At 41.1% G+C, this 26,461-nt stretch overlaps 2 protein-coding genes across 4 annotated transcripts in view; one reads left to right on the forward strand and one right to left on the reverse strand.

Moving 5' to 3' along the window:
• Positions 1 to 11,482, forward strand: part of igsf8 (immunoglobulin superfamily, member 8) — a 44,790-nt gene extending 33,308 nt beyond the window's left edge. For all 3 annotated transcript variants that reach the window (XM_029431496.1, XM_029431495.1, XM_029431498.1), the window contains 6 exons: positions 1,397 to 1,777; positions 2,867 to 3,322; positions 5,569 to 5,747; positions 6,361 to 6,613; positions 6,800 to 7,258; positions 8,943 to 11,482. In XM_029431496.1, the coding sequence (XP_029287356.1) occupies positions 1,397 to 1,777; positions 2,867 to 3,322; positions 5,569 to 5,747; positions 6,361 to 6,613; positions 6,800 to 7,258; positions 8,943 to 9,070 (1,856 nt within the window). In that variant the 3' untranslated portion in view covers positions 9,071 to 11,482. The remainder of the gene's footprint in view (positions 1 to 1,396; positions 1,778 to 2,866; positions 3,323 to 5,568; positions 5,748 to 6,360; positions 6,614 to 6,799; positions 7,259 to 8,942) is intronic.
• A 2,094-nt stretch (positions 11,483 to 13,576) lies between these two features.
• soat2 (sterol O-acyltransferase 2) lies at positions 13,577 to 23,067 on the reverse strand. The gene is made up of 15 exons (XM_029430687.1): positions 22,986 to 23,067; positions 22,606 to 22,664; positions 21,891 to 22,021; positions 21,712 to 21,765; positions 21,518 to 21,625; positions 20,514 to 20,796; positions 18,458 to 18,533; positions 17,525 to 17,609; positions 16,995 to 17,040; positions 16,621 to 16,750; positions 16,103 to 16,200; positions 15,633 to 15,731; positions 15,286 to 15,421; positions 14,698 to 14,843; positions 13,577 to 13,633 (listed from the first exon to the last, which is right to left on the reverse strand). Exons 1-15 carry the CDS (start codon positions 23,065 to 23,067, stop codon positions 13,577 to 13,579), a joined length of 1,590 nt encoding a protein of 529 aa, XP_029286547.1.
• Positions 23,068 to 26,461: the final 3,394 nt, after the last annotated feature.

Raw genomic sequence — 26,461 nt, forward strand, 5'->3', positions numbered from 1 at the left:
TGCGTCTCTTTGTGAGGTCTTGTTAAGAACATTGGGGCTCCCTCATGTTGCACAGTATTTACTCCAGACAGTATTGAGCATTGTCATGAGTTGGTGTCCCCCAGCCCTATCGGTCCGAGTCCAATGTTAATTAGGACTTGATCCGCTTAAGCCTCGCACTAGTCTCCCATGTCATTATCTATGGGCGTGTTGTTATCGGGCCGCGGCTTGTCCTGTGAGAAGGCTCCAGTTGTTTTTAGTTCTGACACACCCACACACAGACAGACGGGGAGCGCCAAAACGCACCCATCTCGTATGTCTAGTTGTTCAGGTAGTTTTATCAGCTTCAGGTGAGGGTTAAAGGGTGTGTTAGTTGCTGGTAATCCTTTGTTCAGCATCCGTATGTGGGTGTATGTTTGCTAACTGTTATGATGGATTGCTAGGATGATTACATATTTTTTAGTTAATACATATATCAACTGTGTGAGCTATTTGGATTTTCCTAGCTTTTTTTAATTTAAAGAATGATACAAATGTCTAAGAAATCAGGTCTGCAGAACCAGTCGAAAAAATGTTCTTGATGGCATCTCAGATAACTCCTCTCAGCTGCCTTCTTTTAAAAGAGGAATTGCTTCGTGTAAGTACCCATACCATGGGAGAATAGTAAGTAGCAGGAGAAGTTTCAGTGCCTGTGGCTGAAAGTGGCTTTTATTTAAATAGCTGCTTGGTCTGAGCCTATAACTATTCAGTGGGGTTCCAGGGGAAGTTGGGTATGCAGCCAGACAATGAACCTCAGTGAAATACAATGACGCTTGAACCTGGAAGCTGGAAACCCCTGAGGCACTCTCACTGAATATTTTACTCATAACCAGAACTCCAGAAAATCTCCCGTGTTACCAAGTTTCTATTAAACAGTAAGGTGGCGGGGATGGTTTTATTTTTCCCTACTGGCCTGAGTGAAGTCTTTTCACTCAGTTTCAGAGCGATTTGCAGTTTTGACATATCAAGTTAGCTCATTCCAAAGCAAATCAAGTGAGTGAGATCCAGCCAGTTTCAGGAAATGAGAGAACAAGCTAGTTTTATTCTGTTTCCTAATGAACTTTCCTTTAATTAACCAACAGTACTCATAGTATGGGCTAAGACTATTGTATTTCATTTATTAAATGTGTTGTTATTTTATTCAGAGGAAGCTGGCCCAGCCCCAGCTCCAGTGTTGTTCTCCTAAGCTATTTAATGTATTGATTCCCTGTTAGTCAGTCATCAGCTCAGGATATCGATCTGTGATTCCATGTATCCAAACATGCTGCGAGGCGAAACTGTGACCCACAGAAACTGACATTATTACAGTTTCCAATCTTTGCTGTCTGCTCCTCACAGTATTTTACATTCTTGCTGCCTCTCCATTTGACTTTCACAGCGCTCCAGTATGCCGTGTGTCGTGACGTAACTCTTCCTGCTGGGACCCTCTACCGTGTTGCGGGGTTCCCCCTCTCCCTGCCGTGTGCTGTAACGGGGTACGATGGCCCACGCACGCAGGACTTTGAGTGGTTCCTGTACAGGGATGATGCTGCTGGGAGGCAGATGGGAATTGTGTCCACCAGGGACAAAGGCTTCCCTTATGCCCCGTTCCAGCCCCGGGTGAAGAACGGGGAGGTGAGGGTGGAGAGGGACTCGGGCGACAAAGTTCGGTTGGTGATCCAGAGACTCCGGGCTGAAGACCAGGGGACGTACGAGTGCTACACACCCAGCACGGACAACACCTACCAGGGGAACTACAGCGGCAAAGTGCCTGTCAAAGGTAAGTGTTATATGATATTACATTTTCATACCGTTAAATCTTTAAGCATACTTAATAAGATCGTCATTGTTGGTTTTGGTCTTTTTAATGGGACGTGTTGAATACAAGGAAAATAACCAGAAATCTCTTTTACACGAGAGCCAAGATAGCAGCAGCACATGAAACATACAATATAGAGTTCACAAATACAAAATAGATGAAGAAAGTAGATACAGAACAGAGATGCAATAAATATATTAAAATGTGTGAAATAAATGAATGTTTAAAACATAACCCTGATGGTTGCAATACAACTTAGACGTCTGACTGACATAAAAATGATTACAAACAGCCTCCAGCTTTTAAGTGATGGGTTTGGATCGTTTTTTTAAGAAGGAAATGTGCCAGTAACACAGTATTGAAATATGAACTTGGCATTGAATGTCTGGTCAGATTTATAATCAGAGTTAAATCAGAATTTTGCTAATTTTGCCAGCGTATCACATGAGCTCTTCTTTGTGGATTCAAACAACGTTCAATGTCTAAGAAACTGCTTTATTTTGTTAATTGAAACAAAGTTTATCTGTGACGTATAATGGAAACTAGCAAACTGTATTCTAGTTTTGTCACGGGGCTTTCTGTGTGAGGAAATGTTATCAGTAACTATGCACTACATCAGCCAGACGGATGACATGTATTAATCACACTGTGTGTTTTAACTTGTTGTATGATGACGCTCCTCTTGTCTAAGCTGTTATTTACTTTACTTTATTTACTTGCCATCTGGAGTTGTTTCTTCCTGTTTTTCTTTCTTTCTGCAAAGATCCATCTGCTGAAGCGATCCACATTGTTACCACTTATGTTTCTATTCATCGCCTTCTTTGTGTGCCACTAAGTTTATGTTTGTAGGATGCTGGGTGTAAGTTTTGCAGCTGAAGTGGGCTATGTTCATATTAGCCAGTGAATCCCCCTTTCTTTGGCAAAGCTAGTGCCTAAATCTAAGGGTTGTGAACTAACAGCATAGAAATGTGGCTTATTGTTTCCCTCCCTCCTGGCTGCTGTAGCCTCTTGATGTAATGTAATTGTGTGTGTCTCTTTATACACCTGCAGTGATCCCTGACACACTCCAGGTCAGCTATTCCCGCTCACTCACCGGCCAGCCCGTGCCAGAGGGGGCCAAATTAACGCTGACATGCTCAGGCAGCATCCACTCGGAGCAGCTCACCCATCTGTCCATCACGTTTGGGAAGCGTAACATCGGAGAGAGTACCGAAGCGGGAGGGGAGGTCAGCACCGTTAGGGAGATAATCTCCATTGACAAGCTGCTGGGGGTTGTCCCCGGACATTTGTACAAGAAGCGGTACGATGATGGAGAGATCACGCTGGAGAAGAGGAACGGCGAGGCTGGACTGGGCGTGTACGTGATGAAGATGAGAGCTGTGCAGCCCGACGACACTGGCTCATATTTCTGTGAGGCCTCGCAGTGGATTCTGGACCCTGATCGATCCTGGCAGAAGATCGCACAAAGGACGCTGGATATTGGCAACTTGACCGTTCAGCAACTAGGTCAGTGAGAAACTGTGCCATGGTCACACTGCAACAAGCATACTGCACAATAATTATGTTCAATGATCATTGTTCAAACAACATGCATGTATTTAGTAATAAGATCTTCTGAGGAAAGAAGATATCAGAATATTAAGTCGGGTCCAGAATATACCCGACGCAATAAAAGCAAAGCGGCTGAAGTTTGATTTCCACTTGTCAGTTCACAACTCTTTTGTTCTCTCTCTGTGGCGTCAGTCGGCTGGACTCGTAGTGCTGTTGAGTACATTGGACTCCGTCCAGATTTCAGAGTGAAGCCCTGAATGTTTGTGTTACTTACAGCTCAACTGAATGTCTGGCTGGCGAGCTGGCTGAGCAGTTTACTGGCTGAATAGGTGGAAGGGCTGATTAAATGCGTAACTAGATACAGTTAGTCCGCACGTTTGTTGGCCGAGTAATGGGCTTTCTAATTGGCTGCATGGACGGCAGGGTTTTTCCTCCCTTTCTGTGTGGATGGGTGGACACCTCACTATTAGAGCTGCAGCAAACGATTATTCTCGTTATGATTAATCTGCCCATTATGTTCTATTATCATTTGGTCTCTAAAACCATGAAGGATGCCCATCACATCGTCTTCCAGCCTGAGGGGACATGTCTTGCTTATTGTACTATACTATTTACTAGAGGTGTAAATCGCAAGTTTCATCCTGATACGATATTATATCGATTCTGTGAACAACGATACGATATTTGGTGATTCTATAAAGTTCAGGTGCCGGTGATTGATACGAGACGATATCATGTGCTCATTTAACACAATCAGTTACATTTATATCAACTCACACTGGGCTCATCCAGACGTATAAATATGTTGGGACTTTGCATCGACGATGTTGATCATTGCATCGATCCATCGATCCAGATCGATGGATCTTTACGCACTTACTATTTACTATAGTACGTAGGACAAACACCATATTCTCAAACTCTTCTTACTTTGTGTTCAGGTTGTCTGCTGTCAAACCGCCTGACTGATGCTTAGCTCGCTGATTATCCTGCTGGATTTGATTGGTCGATAGCTGGCTGGCCGGGCAGCTGAAGAACTGCCTGCTGCCTTGACGCTTGGCTCAATTTAAATTCTAAAGAGCTTGTGTAAATCTAAAGGATTAAGTAATCTTTCCTCCCACCTTGGAGCTTTTGTAGCCTGCAAATAGGATGACTGTCTTTCTGTCAGACTGATGTTTCCATTACTGTCAGAGCAGTATTCTTTACAATCGTTGTTTTTTTATTAACTTATGTTGCCGATGAAAGGCACAAGCAACTCATTAGTATTAAGTAACTACTCATTGGAGGCAGAAGTTATTTAGGTCAAAGCTTTTCTCTTCAGCGATACAATTTAAAATGACTCATCTCTTGAATGCACGCATTGTTTTTCTTCCGACAATCGCAGACGAGCACTATTTAGTTCTGTATTTTGTGGCCCGCGTTGTCTGACCCGTCTCCCTTTGTTTACATAAATAATGTGTCTATTATCGAGCCATTCTTTGTTAGGAGAAGTGTTGCGGTTAAATGAGGCTTCGCTCACACAATGAGCCATTGTTTATACTCAGTCAGTTTCAATTATAACAGGTTATTAGTACTTACAATATGAAAGCTTCAACAAAACAAAGTTGCCGTTATGCTTTATTTTCATAAACATGCAAGTCTTAATAGAAAACTACAGTACAAGTTCAAGAAAAGTTAAAGACTGTGTAATACAATTACTGCAATCAGAGTGGGAATTCCTGTTTCTGACAAAGAAATGTTTACTTGTGGCTGCTCATCACTGATTGCTTTGGCTTAATCTACAGATTGTGAACAGTTCACCAAAGTGTGATTGTTGTTCATTTGAATCACTTTTAGAGGCGTGAATTTCCACTAACTTCCATCCTTTTAATCATCGCAAGAGCCCTCGCATTTATTTTACGACACTCTTCGAGGTCCACTGATCTGGAAAATCCAATTCAGTATATACAGAAAATATAATTGTCCTAATAATTGTTTTCTTTTTGTGTTCCATTTTGTTATATGCTATAATAACTATTTTTGTATTATTGCTTTCTGGTTGGGGTGGTAATCCAATGTACTAGAGAGGCCACAGTTTATCGCTTCCTGTACAGACTTTTACTGTCACAGTCTAATTGCTTGTTTGAGGCTCTCCACCACAGAGGATTTCCTGTACTTGCACTTTAACTAAGCTCTCTCCCTCTTCCTCTTCAATTCACCAGCGGAGTCTCTGAGAATAACCTCCTCGCCCAGAGGGGAGGTGACCCTGCAGGTCGGTTCCCCTCTCATCTTGACCTGTGAGGTGTTGGGGCTGCCGTCTGAGGTAAACTCAGGCCTGCTGGTTCAGTGGATGAAGAGGGGATCAGTAAGCAGCGATGTAGCCGGGAGCGGGGGAGTCGAGGTACTGATTCTGCTTACTTGTTTCTATTAGATTGTATTGCTCAGTGGGTGCGATTGTGTATATACTGTAGTAGAATAATGTAGAGGTGTTGGCGTGTTTGGTTTGGACCTACACAGTATAACTAAGGTATAAGTTTACCTTTGTTTATTTTCAAGTATTTAAGTGAATGCATGAGTTCTTGTACAGACTAAATCTAAATTGTAATTATTTCAGTGTGGTATGTTCCTGCTTTCACAAAGTAAAATATTAATTTAAGAATGATGGATTAATTGCCAATTAATTTAATTGCAGGCTTGGATAAGTAATCCATCACAGTCACCATTATTTATCTTTCATTCAGTTACTTCTGCATGATTATTCAGCTGAAATTACAGATAGATTTGAAGTTGAAGTTCAAGTGCTGCAGGTAAAGGTCTGATTAATTGAGTTGGCATTCAAACAGCAGCAGCAGCAGTCGAGAATAGACATTGTGATTTGCATGACCTCATCAACCTGGCATGCTTAAACAGTCTGCAATAATATTAAGTATTAACAGTTTCTAGTAAATTGCTTGAAATAATAACATTTAAATGTACAATGTAACGCATACTGACACGCTGTATTTAATGTTAAGGTGGAGGTGGCCCGGATGAGCCCAGACGGCGTTGTGAGCTGGGGGGACGACCTCAGCCGAGCCAGCGGGGGCTCTATGGAGAAAGTGGCGGGAGGGAGGTATTCTCTGAAGCTGTTCTCAGCCCAGCCCTTAGACTCTGGGGTGTACCGGTGTGTGGTGAGCGTGTACGCTGGAAGAACGCACCCCGACCCGTCCACTCCTGCCACACTCACCCAGAGGTCTGAGGGTGTCACCGTCAACCTCAAGAGCAAAGGTGAGGCGCTTTCTTTATCAGTGATTGGGAAAACTGGAATCTGTGGTTTGATCCTCTTCGTATTTTTCAGAAACGGCTAAACTTGGGTTAACTCAGATCACCGTATTAAGATCCTGATCTCTAACATCTGATGGACTACAGATTACCCTTATAGTTATTATTTTAATGTACCACTTTCCTCCACAGATGTGCTGGTTGCAGCTGTGGCTCAGCTCCCTCGAGGCCCCCTGTTAAAACGAGGCAGCACCATCACCCTGATCTGCAACGCCACCGTGACGACCACAGGCCCCGCCCAGGCACAGGTGCAGTGGCTGCGGTGGCCAATCCCCGAACGAGTAATCAAGAAGGAACGGAGCCCAGCGTCAGATGTAACTCTACCAGACGCCCCCGTGGAGGAAACTCCCACACTGGTAGCCGCCCTCATGTACAACGGTGTCGCAGAGATCTACGTCAACGGGAGCGACGTTAGCGTCGACCGCCTGTCAATCGGCTCCTACAGACTGAGGGTCCACACAGCCACAATGGAGGATCAGGGCATGTATGCGTGTCACGCCCAGGCGTGGAGTCAGGACCCGCATGGAGGCTGGTACAACACGGGGGCCAAAGCAGAGTCAAACGCAGTGACTGTTTACCTGTATGCCAGAGGTAAGAGTCTCCAGCAGCTCCAGCTTATTAACTATTGAATATGTATAGTATGGTGTAGTAGTTTTGCTTCGACGATGCACAATAATCATCAGGACGGTTAGCGGGTAAAGGCAAACATTGATCAGTCACTTTACTGTAACGCAGCTCTTAAAACCAGGAAGAGACAACCCTTATGCCATATGACAATATCTAAAATCTAAGTCTCATTTCACGATATTGAAATAATATTGATATATTGCCCAGCTGTAGTCGTAGTTAAAATGAGCTCCACCGTGACTACAGCATTAATGTACTGACGTAGAAACATTTCAATAATAATAATAATAATAATGTGATACTGTGACATTTTGGATGCTGGACTTGGATGTGGTATTATTACTTTTACTCAAGTCAATGAGTTGAAAACTTCTTCCACCAATGACCTTGGATTACAAGCTGGAGATAAGCCGCTGTAAACGTCAAGTGTACATTTCAAACCTTTACTCTTGACCTTGAGAAGTGTCGGTACATTTTAAGTAGATTGATTCTTATCTACATCCTTCCCTAGCAGATCGAAGGGCATAGTTCTCCTGTATTTACATCTTAAATATGTATTTATGCCCTTTTATGTCCGTTGTTCCTGCTCCATGCAGCAGTAATTAAATTCTATGGGATTCTGAACTCGAGGACCTCGGGCTGCAATTAACTCTTTTTTTTCTTTTGTCATCATTGATTGACCCGAGTATTTTCTCGTTTGTTGTTTCATCTATAAAATGGTGAAATGTGCTTTTTATGATTTCCTAGAGCCCAAGGTGACATTTATATTGTCAAAATTAAATCTTTCATTTATTACATTTAATACATTAATACATTTATTACATTTAATACATTTAATACATTTATTACATTTAATACATTTAATACATTAATACATTTATTACATTTAATACATTTAATACATTTAATACATTTATTACATTTAATACATTTAATACATTTAATACATTTAATACATTTATTACATTTAATACATTTAATACATTTAATACATTACATTCCCTGAAAAGATTTCTGGAAATTGAAAATGAATTCTCTGTCGATCAATTCATTGTTTTAGTTCTACTTGCACGTTTAAGTTGTTGCGTGGACTCAGCCAGAGGAGATTAAACATGAATCTTGGGTGACGTGAGCTTCAGTGCATCTTTGATAGACTTTTATTTTTATGCATCTTATTCCCATCCAGTTACAGTCACAATATCCATAATGTATATAAATATCTATAGAATATTTGTCAGAAGCTCAACAGTGAAATGTTCAGCACAGTCTTTACACTCTTCATGGGTCGGCCACCTCTCTGTTCTGGGTGTGGATCCCGGATTGAGTTTCCGGCACTAGACGCCTGAATCACCAGAGCAAACTGTGCTTTTAGTTTATCCAGCAGGACAGTCCATTAACTTTTAGCTTTTCATCGACGCGCGTGCTGCCTGAATGTTAAAAGTACGATATAAAAAGTCTATATCAGTATTGTTTTCAACCAAACAAATCAATGTTTATCCCTAAAGGACAATTTCTTTCTACTTCATTACACATCACATCCAGAAATACCCTTTCTCTTCTGAAAGTGGGTTAGCACACAGTTAAAATAACGATTTATTTTCTTTTACAAATGTGATTTCGCATCACGACATCCTTTCTCTTCCCCCAGCTGCTGACCTCCTCCTCATCCCTTTGGTTGTCGGCGTCTCCTCTGCCTTGTTTGTGGGCATCGTCATCATCTCAACGGTAACCTGTTGCTTCATGAAGCGACTGGCGAGGCAGCGCGTTCCAAAATAAGTAAATCCGCTGTTTGCCGCCCGTCTGAAGTCTGAATGTTCGCGAAGATGCACAACGAGGTGATGCACAGAGCAAAATGGATGAAATGGCCGAGAATAGAATAACTTCTAGACAAGATTGAAGTGAAATTGTTTTGTGTTTTGACCTACCTGTATAACAATCAATGCCAAAAGATTCTGTTTTATATTCTCTTGTATTTTTATATCCAAACCTTCTCTGAACATATTTTAGGCATCAGCCGGTGTAATCATTTTAGATTTTTAAAGCCACCATCCAATGACCCCTTCTGGGCAAAGACTTATCATTGTTAATGATCCCTTTGTCCCAGCTTCACATTCTGCTCCAAATTTGAAAAGGGTAAAAAAAAAAATAGACATAGATACGCAAGAATGTTACGACAAGGTAAAAGTAAAGAAGCTGCTGCAGGTTTGTTTTGCGTCTCTGATGTGAGGAATATCTCGGATACTGTAAAAGTATAGTTTCTAATGAAAAGCCAAACAAACTCCGTGTAAAGGTACTTAATGCGTCTCAGCCTGTCGGGTGTTTTGTATAATGCTGGTTCATCCTACATTAAGAAACGGTTCTATTTTCACACAAAGAATATTCTGTGTCCCCCCGCCCCCCCCCCCCCACCACAAATCCTTGATATTGTTCCAGTTGTTCCTTTCCTTCAAACTGCATGTTTTGTTTTTATTCCAAATGTCTGTGCATGGTTAAGCCTCTAGCACTGCCACTGACAGTCACATGAATGCTGATGGGAGCAGTTCAGCCTCCAGAAACTTAATATGAGCAGGGGCCGTCCACCGCCTGCTGCACGCTGCATGTAAACAAAGTGTGTGTCTGTTACTTAATAAGGAAAGCGCTGTCTTGGGGGGTTTTTTTTTCTGATGCCAAGACCAATTGAGTATCAATTCTAAACACAAGCATTCTTGGCCTGTGACGCTTCACGCTGAAGTGAGTTTTCTATACGCACTTGTATAGATTTGTCAAAGAGAAATGGAAGAGATATCCATTATGCACTGAGCTAAAATGTAAATATTGTATGGAGTTTAGCTGTTTTATTTTTCTTAATGTGAGTAAGACTATGCTGTCTTTGGCAAAGCACCTGTGTTTAACATTCTGCAGCAGTCTGCTCATTTCAAGCACTTGGACACAAATGGGACCGGGTCCAAAGCCCCTCGGTATCCTTCTTTTACTTGACTTTCTTCCAGCTGTCACTTCTTTGCTGTACTTGAGTGAATACTTTTCAGTACTGTGAAAAAGAATCCTCTGTTTGTTACACTGAGGAACAGGAAAACGGTTGTGTTGTTTCACACTGTTTAGGTTACTTGTTCCCGAGGTGAAAAGAGTCGTATGACCATAGTAGTTGAGTTAAATCTCACTATCGACGTCATCATGTGGTTCAGTTCGACGTTTCTGCAGCCGAGACTTATTATGATCTGTTGGACAGATTTACTGTCTGCACACTTATAATTAGTGAAATCCATCCTCCTCTTCCTGTCCAAAGTAACACTTATGAAAGGTTTGGTCATGCGAGCGTGGCCGCATTGTGTGATCACTTAAAGTTAGCTACATGTTCGTGGAAAGGAGGAAGAAAGTACAATTTGTTGTTATCCAGCTTATTCCAGGTAATGTTTCCTGCTTTTCTTTCTAAATGTGTTTGCACTGAGCTCTACTTCAAGGTCTCAGTGTGTCTTTACTGTCCGTCTCTGTCTCCTGCTGGGTTTTCCATGTGAGAGTCCCTCTAAATCTGCCTGTCCTGCCTGTCCTGCCTAACCTGCGCGCTCTAAACCCCTGATTATAAATGATATTCACGGACATTAGGAAATAAAACTCACAGCTCTGCTTGCTTCCTGAGCCACTTTGTTCCAGATCAACTACTCAAAGCTGATTTGTTCCCTCACATACCCACCCACCACATGATTACACACTTTTGCACACATACACAAACAGATTCACGTGCACACACAGCACAGTGGTGGCTGGCTGGTATTTCGGATGAAAATATCTGCGTGTTCATCTCTAATCCCTGTTTATGGCTGCAGTTTGTGTCCTACTGCCCTTCCCCCCCCCCCCCCCTCTCTCTCTATGTTACAGAGTCGGCGTGGCTCGCAATCCACTCATTTCAATCTTTGTTCCCTGAGAAATACAGCCAGCTGTATAAAGTGTAGCACATAGCGTGCACAGTGTGAAAGCTGCTGTCTAAGTTGTGCTTTTGTTTGAGGATGTATTAAACCCTTTTATGAAGGTGTTATGTTTCGTTTGGATTGTTTACTCTTGCTTTAATACCACTGTTCCTGAATGCATCTTGCTGCCATCGAAATATATATGGGCGGGTTATAACTCAGTTTGTTTCTCATGGTGCTTTGGCGAACCTGCCAGTTAATAAACCAATAAACCACTCTGGATTTATAACGTCCCTCTGGTTTTATTTATTCCTTTTATTTTCTACTACTGTGACAAAAGTCTGTTTTCAGCAGATAACCTGGACATGTTCATATTGGAGGGTCACTGGAGACAGCCGAGGTGTTTATGTGTGTGGACGGGAATAATCAATTCCGTCTATAAAAGTGTTCATGTGCTAGTTGCATATTTTCCATCCACATAGTATGAAAAAAACTAAAGTTTCCTGTGGTTGCTGCTGTTTCCAAGTCAGGACCAGCCAAGCAGAGGTTTGTATTTCAGCTCAAATGAACCCATCAGCACTTTGGGAGGCAGAATATTTGTCTTGTATTTTTACAGAATAAGATGTACTCGTGCAATCCAACTAATACTACAAGCATTTAACTTTTCAGGTCTTAATTAATATATTCAACAACTTATGTTGGGTTGAGAAATACCTCTACATGTAGAGCGAGAGCCTCATGGTGGAACATAAGTCTTGATGCATTTATACTGGCTGCATTACATGCTCAATATCTCATGCCAGCTTTCATTTGATTCATTAATTAATTGTGTAATTGATCCATTTATGTAATTTACAGTGCATCACAGCATCAGACAGACAAAACATTTTGGAATCTGTTGCTGATTCAGTTCCATTTGCAAACAACAATAACAATAACATCAGCTCCACCGAGCGTTTTAGCATCTTTCCGCTCATTGTTTTGTTTTTTATGGCCTGCAGCTTTCCTGTTTTACCAACCTTGTTTCTAGACAGACAGCTGTTTTCAGTAAAGAAGCCACTGAGTACTACCTGCCCTGCAGAGTTGGCCAGAAACACAACTCCAGATGAATTCCAATGTTGTTCCTTTTTCTGCTGGACATTTTTCAAAAACAAGTTTATATCATGATTTATGTCAGTGGCCAGATTCTGCTTTAATAACGACATTTGAGTCAAGTGTTTTCATTCCCCCTCCCCCAACCCCCCCTCATTGTGTTCATGCAGCAATGATGTCATTTCCAATCGGATCAGAAATGTGTCGCATTAATTGAAACCATCAAAGAAATATAGCACGTGACGGTTCCCTTTCATATGTCCAAAAGAAAGATAAGAAAGAATGTCAAAAAAGAAATCCAAGAAACAGATTATTTTAATTTTCAAGCATAACATTTGATGGAACATATTAAATTCTAATATTGATGCTGCCTCTAAAACTACCTGTGCCTTCCTGAGCTGCCATGGTATTACAGTATATCAGTTTACAGAGCATTACATCACTAATGCAAACACTGTACCAATGTTAATCCTGTTCTTCCTGTATGACTTCAGAGGGACGTGGCAGGCAGACTAACAGAGGCTTTGTGGCAAACTGATAAGACGCTGCGCTGCCTGTGATTGGTTTGTTGACGTACCTGCTCTCCCAACCCATTCCTGCCAGCTGAATGTCTTCCAGAATGAAACATGCAACATACACTGGAGGCCCGGTGCCCTTACGCTGCAAGGCCTGTTTGACGAGGTCGCTGATTTCTTCTATGAAATGTGTTCTACAACCAGCTTTACTATAAATAAAGATCCTGAGGGCTTTTTATTACAACATTTAAATACATTTAATATTTCAAAGACTGGTAACAGGGGGGGAAACAGCCTGTCTCTATCCAAAGGTCAAGAATCTACCTGCCAGCACCTCGAAAGCTCCCAAATTAACAAATCGCTTGTTTGTTTGATCCTTCAACAAAAAATGGACACATTTTATCAAAACTTTATACTTGATAAAGACTTTGTCTTGTGCAACAGCTTGCTTACAGTACATTATTCTATCAGCACATGATAAAAATCAATCCATTGCAATAATGTTCAATGAATTATTGCACAGTAGTTAATACTATCAGCACAAAAGAAACTAGGAATGATTCAGAAGCCACTGACTTATGGATAACGTCACACCTGAATAACAACATAAAGATACAATTGACATCTACATCTTGACCAAAATATATCTTTACACACTAAAAACAGAACATATTTACATATCGTGCAAGTTCCTTGCTCTTGCTCTTCAGTCCATCATGTTTTTTAAGACCTCTGTCCTTTCCTCATTTATCCCTCCAGCCCAGCAGCAAGGATCATCTCTGGTAGCTGCAGGACCACGATCGAGGCGTCACCAGCTCCCAGAAGCTATTCTATTGAGACGGAGTAGAAGAATCGGTATCTAAATATGGTAACATTATCTGTAATCCTTTTATACATTTCATCTGTATGATTTAACATCCATTTATCATCACTTAATAATCTCATTTAACGGATGTCACGTTTATTTTTAGACAGCAGTTATCTGTGTTAAGCCATTGTGTGTGTGTGTGTGTGAATGACGCCACTGGCTTTGGATGCCTTGGCTGGTAGTTCATAGTGGAATAAGTATGTTAAGTACATCTGTGCCCATCTGTCAGGCAAATCCTTCACATCTGTGACTTCATCAAACGCTTCGGGTTGGAAGGAGGGCTTTGAAACATGTTAGATTTTTTACAAAAGTACCTTTTCCTTTACACATGTGGCTCTCCTACATGGGCTCGTGTGTGTAAATGGGTGTGCCGCCTCTTTAAGAACAAGTTTCTGCAATTGATATGCGTGTCTACATGTTCGCACATACTCTGTGTAGTAACAGATGCTCATGAATGACTGGAGATAAGAACAGACGACAAAGCCAGGATTATGAAACAGTGAAAGCAGTCAGATTCATTTGGTTACTGCCGTCTGTATGACGTCCAATATCAAAGTACAAGTCACGTAATGTATTCATGTAGTATGTTACTTTAGTGTATTTATTTGTATTTCAAGTTTATTCCCCTGCTGGCCTATTTTCAAAATGTGTTTTTAAATACTTTTCCAGGTGTTCATATGTCTGTCTCTCTGTTTGTGGACAGATTAAGTCAACGCCATAGTGTCACAACCATGCAGGATGTATTCACTAAGCTTTACAGATCCAAGCAAGGGCCACGGAAGAAGGGGGGAAGGAAGTACGAAAGGGGTCATTGGCTCGCCCCTGGCCCGATTTGATGTCCTGGCTGGTGTGATCCTACGGCTAGTTGATTATATTTCAGACAAATCCCTGCTTCTGTTGTATAGACATAGGGATGTTTGTCTTGCTTCACAAAGCTATAATTAAAGAGTAAGTCCTGTCCCAACATCACTCCTTTGAACCTTCCCAGTGCTACAGGAACCGTACACATGCAGGTGGAGTACATACCCCTGTCCGAGGGCAGTGTATCTGAGCGTACCACTCCTGGCAGTACAGACACACCTGGACACCCTGGCCGAGGAAGAGACACGCCCACATGATGACGTTGAACACGGGGCTCTGTCGCTTGTCGTTCATGGTAAAGTTGAACACCACTAAGAGAGGACGACACGAAGGAATGTTGTTGTAGATTTTGTGTGAAGGCTATGTGTGGTTAAATAGTAACCGGCTCAGATGTGTGCGAGTAAGGAGAGGAACAGACAGTAAGGACACAATGCACTATAGGAAGGTCGTCCGTTCAAAGAAGCTACTAAATGTGTGTTAGAGTGAATAATTACTCATTTTATCTTTAAAGTCTTGAAGCTGCAGTCCAGAATGTATTTACATATTTTTAACAAGCTATTTAATTCAGACACACTGCTTTCACTGATTTTAGCAACGGTAATGAATTTAACATTTAACATATTTTTCACTCTCCTTCTTATTATTTGACTTTATTTTAAAAGGCATGGATGTTATCAAATGCTTTCCTCCAGCACCATTCATGTGTATATCATCGTGAAAGATTGTTCCTTAAATAATGAGTGTGACCCTCACCTCCAAAGATGGCAAAGAGGCAGAACATGACGGGATAGAAGAAGCCGAAGCCCATGGTCAAGGCGTACTCATGGGCGACAGCAGAGACGATGAACACGGAGAGCATGGCAGCTGTTCGGAATTTCCTTTTCGACAGCTGCGGGGATCAGAGAAAGAAAGGGTTTGGTCCGGGGGTCGCGCTGGTTCAGCGGGGAATTTGTGTCACCAGACTTACAGGATGAGTGTTAAACTACTATAAGCACTTTATCATGTGACATGCTGGAAATACAGACAAAACCCATTCTTGTTTTGTTTAATATGATCTATTCTATGTGATTGTAGGTCTGCTGTACTGGCACTCTGCTCACCCAGAGGAAATCTCTGTATCCGTAGTAGTAGAGCCAGTCATGAACCACTATGTTCCAGGTGCGGTAATAGTTGGTGAAAGACGTCGAGTTCCACCAGTCCTGGAAAATCAAAGGTTTGGACCCAATCAATTGTGGTGTAAGTTGCATCTTTATTTCAGGTTTTAGGCACCACACAGATTCTTCTTCCTGACTTACAATCAATAAAGCTCTTTCCCCCCGCCTCACAAATAAATAAATCATACTGCCGGACTTGCATGAGCGCATTAGTCAAAACCCATGAGCACTAAACTGCAGTCTATCAACAGAAAATGATGATGGAGAAGGTAAAACTGTTGTGGGACCGTCAGGCCTCTAATCCCCCCCCCCTGTGATTAATCAAAAATGTTCCCATCTAGAAAAGCAAGCATATCTAAACAAAGAATGTGTTCACAGGAGGGATGATGCCACACAAAATCAGCCATGCCACACACCTTGTAAAACATTCTGTCTGCAAAACACAGCAGCTCCCCAAAGAGGTTGAGCCAGCAGTGAAGGAAGGCAAAGAAACACAAGAGGAGGAGCATTATACCTGAGAGAGGGAGAGAGAATAAGTTTGAGGGACACTTGTATTCTGGGCATTGCTCCCAGCGTTCTCAGAAGAGTTGTAACTTGACTCTGAAATCAGTACTTACTCAAAACGCTATTCACTTAAAGAGAGTAATAAACATGCCAGGCTTTAAAACCTGCATTTCATTGCATATTCATATTTAATCTTATCACTGACATCCAAACACTAGACTCGTTTCCTCTATTTCCATATCAAGTGATACATTAACCAGCATCGACTCATACAGATAAGAGATAACAGAGGTCGTAAGCACAAGTGACGTTACAAATGAAGAGGAACTTTAATCGTTACGTTTGTTTTACACATGATTCCCTTCTTATGTTGCCTGACGCATCTTCCAGAACAAGCTCCGTGCAGAGTAGAAAGCAGAAAGTACACTACCTGGTAATATTGAGTTGAACACAGCCAGAACCATTGTCCGTTTACTGAAAGGCTGGTCGGTCTCAGTTTGGAATAAAGGGACACAAAGGCGGACGAGGACGAAGTAGCCGTAGAACAAGCATCCTAAGATCTGAAAATGTTGCGTTATAAGGAAAAGGAAATGAAATATAGAGCACAGTAGTAAACTGGAGATAGTGGTGTAATCTAAGACATCAGAGATTGAAGAAGGAGTGTATGATTGCATGAGGTTACCCAGCGATACACAAGTGCTATGAGCAACGTCTAGGTCATTGACCTTCTTCGTGCATAATCTTACTGAAAGGTGATAAGTGGGAAAATGAACTTTCAACAGCACAAATAAAATGTCATCTTACCATACCAAGGGTGACGCCGACATACGTCCATCTTATGTGCGTATTCCTGCGAAGAAGAGACAGGATGTCACTACACTATGTATACAGGGAATCAAGCACAGAAGGGCAAGACACCTATGAGCACATCTCTGGCAAACACAAGATTTAAAGCAATACTTCTGCATGACTCTGAGAAACTCAGTTCAACAGATCTGTCAATTAAATCAATGTGTTGGTCGACTAGGAAATTCTTTAGTGGAGGAAAGCCGTAATGCATCGTGTGCATTCACACTCACAGTTTGCTTTCCTCACAGACCTTTTTCTTTGTCATAATAAACTGTAAAATGAAAACCAGGACAGCGATTATTAACTAATTATTTACGCAGCTTTGCTTTTGCTCTTACTTGAAAAAGGTCTATTAGTGATTGTACAATTCTACCACTATGCTGCCACATCTTTTGGATTAGTGGCACAAAGTTAATATTAACACTCAGTTTCATGTCAGCTGCACTCACATTACTTTAACAATCACAAGGGGCAATATGTCTCACCGAGGATACGATTCCCTGTAGATGAGTGTTGGACAGAAGAGGAAGTACAGATAGCTGGACAATGATGGGATTCTGGGACTTTCTCCTGGAAAGCAAAGACAATTCATTTAGGATGACCATCAACGCGGAGGGGTCCAGTTTTGAGTCCTAAAATCTGGCAGTAAAATAACTTTTATCCGTCAGTCGTTGTCTCGAATGATATAAAAAGAGCTGATTTAAGGTCTGTAGGTTCGGAAATAAGCTTCTCGTTTCAATGTTCTTGTTTCATTATGTGGCATAATACCAGCCATTAACAGCTCCATTTGTGAACACTAAAGCTTTACGGTGCCTTAATACAGGGACCTGCTAACAAATGGCTGCCTTAAAAATTAAACTACAGTGAGTTTATTACAAAATCGTTAAGCCATTAAGTGAAATTGTCTGCCTTAAAGTCTCTAATCTTTTTCTGCCAGAAAATTAATCATTTTAAGCTCCAACTTTTTACTAATGACATTTAAAACTTCTGTTTTTGGGAAACATTTCATTTAACAGAACTTGTGAAAATCTGTGTTTAAAAAAAAAACTAATTCCAAAACCACATTTCAACCCTGGACACGTCTATAAAGCTGTTTTATTCAGCACCCTACAGCTTCCTCCTTTAGGCATTTTGCTGCACTAAGTATTCATGTCTGCTGTAAGTTTTACCGTCAAAGAACGATTCTTCACCACTATCAAACTTTTACAATAGGATCTCATGGGACTGCTCATACTCAAGGTTATTTATTGCGTGTGGGTGTATTCATTGTTAGTTTTAACTTCAGCTTTACTCATTAGAAGGTAACCTGCTGAGGTCTCTTCAGATCATTTTTCTCCGATGTCTGAGAGAGTCACTGTGAGTAATGATACTGCCTGAGGAGTAAACACACCTGACATCAATACAATGCAGCACAGTACCTTCCTTTGGTGTAGTCTTCATGATAACAGGAGCAGTTTCTCTCATGAATGAGTAGCTCTTCATCAGGAATCGAATCTAAGGAAAATGGATAGTTATTATGTGAAGTGAGACACAATGCATCAACATTAACTGCTTCACTGTCTGTCTTTATTGCATGCATGGTGTTTGAAGGAAACAGCTACATCTTTGTGGCCTCAATGATGCATTATTTAGCTCACTTCTGTAATTAATCGTTCGGAGGAACAACAAAAGGGAACTATAGCACGACGGGGGCACATTTGGGGAACTAGTTTTATAATTTTATCCTAAACGGCTGTTCAGACGTTATGCGTCATCAATCTGCATACAGCAGGGAAACATTTACTCTTTTTGAACAGTTTATTAAAGTAAACACATTCAATTATGCATAAAAAAAATCAATTTAAAGCAGTTTATATATGGGAGGGAGAGCATCAGAATTACCAGCTCCCAGGTCAGATAAGGATAAGGACCGGGTTTCACAAAAGCATCTAAGCACTGGGATTATCTCACTCCATCCAAAGAAGCTAAAATGATCGCAGGACTAAGACGGTTTTGGAAGGCCGGGGCGGTGTGATAGAGAGGATGAGGAGGTATTACAGTGTGCATCAGTGATGTTCAAACATTGGCTACACTGAGATCTACTTTCTCTTTTGGTGACTGTCCAGCTGGAAGACTCACATCTCACTCGCATTTCTTCGGGCAGCAGGCTTTTCTTATCCCAATGTTACTGCTGATGGCTGCATATATCATTTGGATTACCTATGAAGATCATTTTATCTAAAGTTTGTCCTGACATCGTGCTGAGCAGCAGTTTACAAGGTGATTAAAACGAGAAGTGACACTATTTGGAACTCCAATCAACCTTTATTATTTCCTCAGAGAAAGCGGCGACCTGCTGCTTTTGTGAAATCACGAAATGAAGTGCTCATGTCAGCTGTTTCATTCATACTCACTATTACTGATTAATAAATGCATCATTGTTTGGCTACCGGCTGACTAGCAGCATCCAATCACATTCATACACGTGTCCTAGTTGGCGATTCCTCATGTTAGCCGTGCTTGCTGCCACGGCTCCCTCCAAGCAGCCAACTTGCTAAGCTCTAATCATCAAGTGTGTTATCTCTGATTCTGTACCATTTCTGTACGTGTTGAAGGGAGATTAGTTCTTATCGCAGAATCCTCGATGCTGCTCAGATTCTTTGAGAGTGTCCTAAAAGAGCAGAGCTTTTGGCTCTGAGCAGAGCAGAGGCTCTGACCTCGCCACTATATGATAACTTCCCCCTGGAGGGAAGGTAGACTCAGAGCCTTCAGGCGGATGCTGCAGATGGAGGTGGGGGCTTTTGAAATGGCTGCAGCAGTCGCAGCAAGCAGCAGAGCAAAGGAGTGAACCGAGCACTGATGGCTTAAGTACACCGCTGTGATTGAAAGGGTGCGCTGGATATATGCTGCAGTGGGAGGATTATGCCGTGTTGAATGTAGCACCAGAATCGATTTGAGCTGCCTGAAGAGGCTCGGAAGCATTGCTTCATCAAGTATATACAATAAATAATCCCCCATCCATACATCTGAATAACATTTCTTTATTATGAAAGAAGTAGAGTTTGACACAGAGGGAATTTAAGTTTTAAAGGTTCTTTTCCTGTATTCAAAAAACACTTTGTCATCAAGTAATGTTATATGTATATATATATATATATATATATATATATATATATATATATATATATATATATATATATTATAATCTAATGATATATGGGCCAATATTTATACATTACGTAAGCAAATCCCTTACATTTGGTAATGAAGAATTGTGACTAAGATATGTCTTCAGCTGGACATTTATAGGTTAAAACTCTGATGGACAAATGCAATGCAGACTTATGTTTGCCATTTCTGTTCTGCATTTTCTCGTTAGGAATCTGCCAACACACATCCCGATACGTTACATCTCTAATACATGCTGAAGTGGCAGTCCAACACTTTAGCACCACTGTTCTCTATAAATATGACTGTTATTCCTCAAACACTCACCTGCTCAAGTATCACAATGAACCGCGAGGCTGGTGGCAGCTGGTAGTGTACAACCACGTGGATGGGGAACAGTCCCAGTACGTAGGTCTGCACTGCGGACAGGACCAGGCCCGTGCCGAGAGACAGCCACAACTTAGAGCGGCTGCTGTGGTACAAAGATCCCCAAAACACCAGGGTGAGGTAGGGGACGAACAGGGTGTAGACAAACATCACGCCCCAGGCCCAGGTGACCGTGCCCAGCTGTCCAAAGGCGAAGAACAGCAGGTCGAACTCCAACACAAACCTGAGATTGCATAAAAAAGGACAACCTATAATCATTAAATGAAGATAATTAGCAAATTATTATTAGGAAGAGATTTAGTTCAGTTGAAATTAAGGATAATTATTTAGGTGATGTGCGATACTTGCCACTGTGCTCTGTTTTAGCTTTAATCATTTCAGTTATTTTAAAGCATGATTGTCTTTAATACATGTCAGGTAAAGTTAAATGCATTGAATTGTTCTCATTCCTTTCTCTGAAAAGAACCCTCTGGTGATAGCAATAATAGATTTCAAATAGCCATTCCCTCATTGCAGCATGTCGAAGGGTTGAATTCAAAACGGCACCTTATATCTAAATATCGTTTTTATTTCATCATGTCATTCTGTCCATTTTAAAATCAATGTTGACTGTGGGCGGATGTATCGAAAATAATTTCCCGCTGGAGAAGCATAAGAATTAAACTCACAATCTCATGTCTGCAACGAATCATTACTGAGCCGCCCAAAGCAACAGCAGAAATACTCAGAGGGATTGATCGCTCTATCTTTCAGCTGCCAAATGGGCAGAAAGGCAGGCAGAGAAGGAGGGAGGGACACAATAAGAAAAGAAAAAGAAGATAAGAACTTTTTAAAGGCTTTGGGGTTCTTTAGTTTCTTTTAGATTTACTTCAAGGTCATGCAGTTTGACACGCGCACACGCACACGCACACGCGCTCGCACACACTTGCACACGTCACACTGACCTGCCCTGGTCGATGTAGTCGACAGCCAGCGTGCTCAGACAGAAGATGAGGAGCACGGCGATGAACATGTGGTAGATGGTCCTGATGTGGTTGATCTCAAACAGTTCACTGATGAAGAGGAGGAGAACTGTCTTTTTAAAATAGCTGTGTGAATTTTCTACATTGGAAATAGACCGCAAGTCTTTCATACTTACTCCAACAGTGACGGCCTGTCCATAAACACTTTGCCGTCGTCCATTCTCTGAGATCTAACACAAACGACAGAAAGAAGGACACACACACGTTTTACTGCAGGTAATGAGACGACACACATATCTCCTAGAGATCAACGAGATATGTGTGTTAGATGAAGTTGCCTCCTCGTTCTCCTCACCTGTTGTTCGTCGTCTTTCCATTAACTGCTGGCTGTATTTGAGTAAAAGACTGGACCGACTCATTCAGAGCTTTGTCAAGTAAATCACTGAGCTGATCCTGGACCTGCTCCAGGACCTTCACCTTCATCTTCTACAGGAGGACACACAGGAGACAATATCGTCTTAGCTTTCAACTTAAGGCCTTAATGTTTCCAGGAGAGAAAGCATTGGGTTGTAACAAAGTTTACTAAATAAATGTAATTGTCATCAGTTACAGTTAAACAATTAACAAAATAATTACATTATAGCTACTAAAGAAAATGTTGGTGATTGCAAAGGATTACAGTCAAATACATATGTTTATTCTGTTGCTCTGTTCCCATCTTTATCCAAGTTATACTGAAGAACTTTTAATAAATGTTTGACAGTAATCAGTGTGTGACGTTTACACTGCCTGGTTTTTAGGACAGCAGCTGTTGCTTAGGAGGTAGAGTGGGTCGTGGAGTGGAGGGACGGTGGTTCGATCCCCAGCCCCAGCATGTCGAAGTGTCCTCGGGCAAAATACTGAACCCTAAATTGCTCCCGATGGCCAACGGTGTGTGAGTGAATGGTCATTTTTATTGTACACCTTGTATGGTAGCCTCTGACTCTGTGTGAATGGGTGAATGCTGACATGTGTTGTAAAGCGCTCTATAAAAGCAGTTCATTTTCAGCTTGATTGTCCATTACATTTACCTGAGCATCTTTCTGCCACTGTCTCAGATGTTCCTGTTGTACATTATTATGGTCTCCAACTGCAGAGAGAAGAGAATTGCAAATATATTGTACATATTGAATTAATATTCAGAGCAAAACGAAGTTAATCAATAATCATACATAAAGCAATTTAAGAAAAGCAATTTTAACTTTATTATAATTTCACAAATCAACACATTAAAAAGTATGCAATCTTTCAGTATTGTTCTACAGTAAATGTTCTTTTTCTTGAATAAATACAATAAATACATCTTACATATTAAAATGTAAATTATTATGTAAGTAATGAAACAATTATGCGAAGAAAGACACATTCTTTATATAAATGGATGAGTATGTAAATATGTTATTGACCATACCGTGACTGGAGATCTTCTTCTCTGACTGATGGGACTTTACGTTTCGCTGCCACACGCCGCTAGATGGCTCTGCCGTTGTCATGGTTACCCCCGTATGACTACCTACTGGGACTCAGGCGGACGACCCTGTGCATACAAACGTTGTTGGTTTGTCTCAATCGCAGAATAAACGACGATAAGAGTTTTGCATTTGTTATCAACATTGTGAAATGTGGCCGATTAACGCTGCCAGGTCCTTATCTGCCAAATTTAGCCTGTTGCTTGTTTGGAGAGACGCCATCAGGTGACCACATTGACCTCACTCACAACAGTTTGGTTCCACATGGCACAGTTTGTGGTTATTATCGGAGGTAAATCTGTGCTGGATCACTGAAACACGGTGCATTGCCCTCTACGGATTGATTCAGTGCAAAGAAAGGTCTGTTTGACCTTTAAAGAGCTGCGACATCACAGGACGGATGTGCAACATGCAGTGCAGCAAAAGCTTTTACCCCGTGTCATTTACAGTGAATTCACCCTTTGTTGAATCTTGTCTCGTCGAGAATCTCCAGCTATAAATGAAGAGATTTAAATGAGGTCACAGGCCCGTTGCTGGCAGGTTGCCTCATGTCGAAAAGCATTAATATTCCGGATGAGCCTTGAGGAGGAGGATCCCAAAAGTGCACTACCTCCTGGTCTGTATGCAGAAACTTATAGTGGGTCAGGGGTTCTGAACTGTAGTAACCGTCAGTGTTTTTCCATAACAAGAAGGTTATCACCAGTCGTTTGAGGTCAAGCTAAACAATGTAAACAAATGATAAAGCCGACCGACCTGTCCCGAGTAGAAGTGCACACCCTGACGATAAGATGCACAGAAGACTGACGAAGAGGTACAAGACACAGCGTGACCTCATTTTCTAATCCGTGCTGTTTGATCATTCCTCAGAAAAATGTCAACACAGCAGATAAGCTCTGCACAGATTATACTTTATGTGCCTGCAGATGATGAGATGGCAGAGAAAGAGATGAAAACAAACGGGAAGTTGAGGGTGGGGAATCGGATTTATTCTCTTTTATTCTCGCCCACTTGCAGCCCGTCTTACTTTCCTCTCATTTGCCTTTAATGAATGATCCATTTAAAAACAAAGAAAACATCTGATTTAAACATCTGAATTAAATAATTAATCCGCTGTTTTCAAGAACGGCAAGTAATAATTCCATCAAATGGCCTTTTCAGAAACAGGAAATAGGACATATTTGACGATGCCTTTAATATTAATGAATCTTATTGGAACAGCATAACATGGGTGTCGAGTCATCACCCACAGGAAATTGGATTTGGGTTTATGGCTCATCTCCACCTCTTTTGGCAGCTACATTTGGACAAAGTGAAGGACACGTAGGTAATAGCTACAGTACGATAAGGGGTATGATATCTTCAGGGAGTCTTACAAACGTTTGGCTGAGGTGTTCATTGATGATCCTCACTGAACAGCAGACTTTGACAAACTACGCAGCACAGGGGTTGGATATTCAGGGACGTTAAACAGGTTTATAATCTGAGTATTGAGCTTCGATCAGGACATTAGCCTGATGTCCTTAAGTAGTGTCTCCCTAACCACAACTTGTTAAACTATCATAATGTTGATGATAACTAATATAACTGTTAGAGATGAGAAATGAAAGAAACAAAGAAACATTTCGTATTTTGTTTTTAAGTTAAGTGGTTGTAAAGTTAATATTGCATTATTGTATTGTATTGTATAGTATTGATTACATCACAACTTTCCTTTAGAGAAAATATCAATAAAGTAAAAACCAAAGAGCAACTTGTATTAGATAGTTAGATAGATTTACAGAAAAGACTAAACTACTAAGAACGTTCAGCAGTCACAGAGTTTTGTATTTTTGTTTTTGTCAGATACGCGTCGGGCAGACGTTTGTCATCGAGTCAGATTTATACTCACTCAGTCTTCCAGCCTCTGGCTCAGGCAGCGTTCGAGTGGATGATTCGTGCGGAGAGAGAGTTGCTGGAGTGTTCTTAAGTAAGTCTGTCTCCCAGTTCTTGTGATCTGTGTCCTTTCCTTTTCCTCAAATTCTATTTTGCACTTTGCCCTTTTGGCTCCTGGGCCTGCCCCTCCTCTGGATGCATGAGGTCACGCAGCAGAACAGTGGAGCTTGTCCTCATGTCTCCTCTATTCACAGAAAAATTGTTATTGCAAAGTTTATTCATAGCAGGTATTTCATTATTGATTTCTATGCACTTTCTACTTGGCATAGCTAATGTCTGTAAAGGTTCTCAGACATCCAGGTGAAAGGTTTTGTACAAGGTCTGAGGCAAAGGCAAAGAAACAACATCGTGCTGCTTTTACTTCACTGGGATGTTTGACTGTGCTGAATAATGTGCATTGTTTGACACCAGAGGACTGTTTTCAAAATCACCTGCTGAAGGAGGAATCATTTCTCTGTGTTCACCTTAAATCTTAGTTTAAAACGTACATGTTGCGTACACGATGTTATTCACAGAACGAGGCATAACGGCAGCATATGTAACTCATAAAGCCACAGCTTCGACAAACACAGGAAGACCAGTCATGTGTGATGTATTGAAACTAAATGATCAACGTGACACATTTAATTTACTCTGAGGCCTGATTCTAAATGTTTGACATATTTAGAGACACCGTGTTCTGTTCTGTATTATTATGGTTTTTAGGAAATCGTCCCAAACTAACTGTTTGCTGTGTCCTTGTTCTTTCAAAATGTTTAACTTAGACAGTAATTTGAACAAACTGTGTCCTGTGTTGCTTCACTTGCTTACTTTACTATCATATTGCTATCTATCTTACTGAGATTATCCTCGTACTACGTTATATAATGGATTTTTTGATAACATGCACCATGTTGATGTGTTTTTCTGTTGTAGTCTAGGAGAGGGAGGGCTCATATTTCATTTTATACAAAAGCTGGACCCTCCCCGATATCTTAAGTCTATACATTAACAGAAACTATAAAGTGGTTAAAATACAGACTCTTGTTTCTTTTAAGCACATTTTAATTTCAGTATTTTTTAACATCTGCTCCATGTACCTCTTAAGAAGTGCGGGAATTTACCCGAAAACACCTACAAACGACACCCAAAGTAAATTAAAAGCTGCTCTTCAACCATTTGCACCAGCTGCATGATATCGGTCTCATTCAAAAGATAACTCTCTTATTGTTCTTGCAAAACAGTGAAGAATCACTCCAAGTGCTTCTGGCACTGAGTAATAGTGGTCTGAATATACTGAATTTGAAGAAAATACACACCGCCTGAATTTCTTTGTTGAAAAAGATGTCTGAAGATGAGTACAGCTGGAAGGTAAGAGCTGGAAAACACGATAGGAACATAGCACCAAGTGTTACCAAGTTCAGGTTAAAAGTTCAGAACAAAGGCACAAAAACTTAACATATTACACAGGTTTTTCTAAGAGTAACACCAGGCGTTCACAAGCTGT

Source organism: Cottoperca gobio, chromosome 5, assembly GCF_900634415.1.
Source record: "Cottoperca gobio chromosome 5, fCotGob3.1, whole genome shotgun sequence".
Taxonomy (NCBI): Eukaryota; Metazoa; Chordata; class Actinopteri; order Perciformes; family Bovichtidae; genus Cottoperca; species Cottoperca gobio.

Bases quoted from the DNA above. Each gene is read 5' to 3' on its own strand.
- soat2 (XM_029430687.1), bottom strand. From the start codon at position 23,067: ATGACAACGGCAGAGCCATCTAGCGGCGTGTGGCAGCGAAACGTAAAG. The intron at 21,766-21,890 runs GTGAGGAGAACG...CGTTTGTGTTAG, and splicing joins GGAAAGACGACGAACAACAG to ATCTCAGAGAATGGACGACG. The intron at 17,041-17,524 runs GTGAGACATATT...TCTTCTTCGCAG, and splicing joins TACAGGGAATCGTATCCTCG to GAATACGCACATAAGATGGA.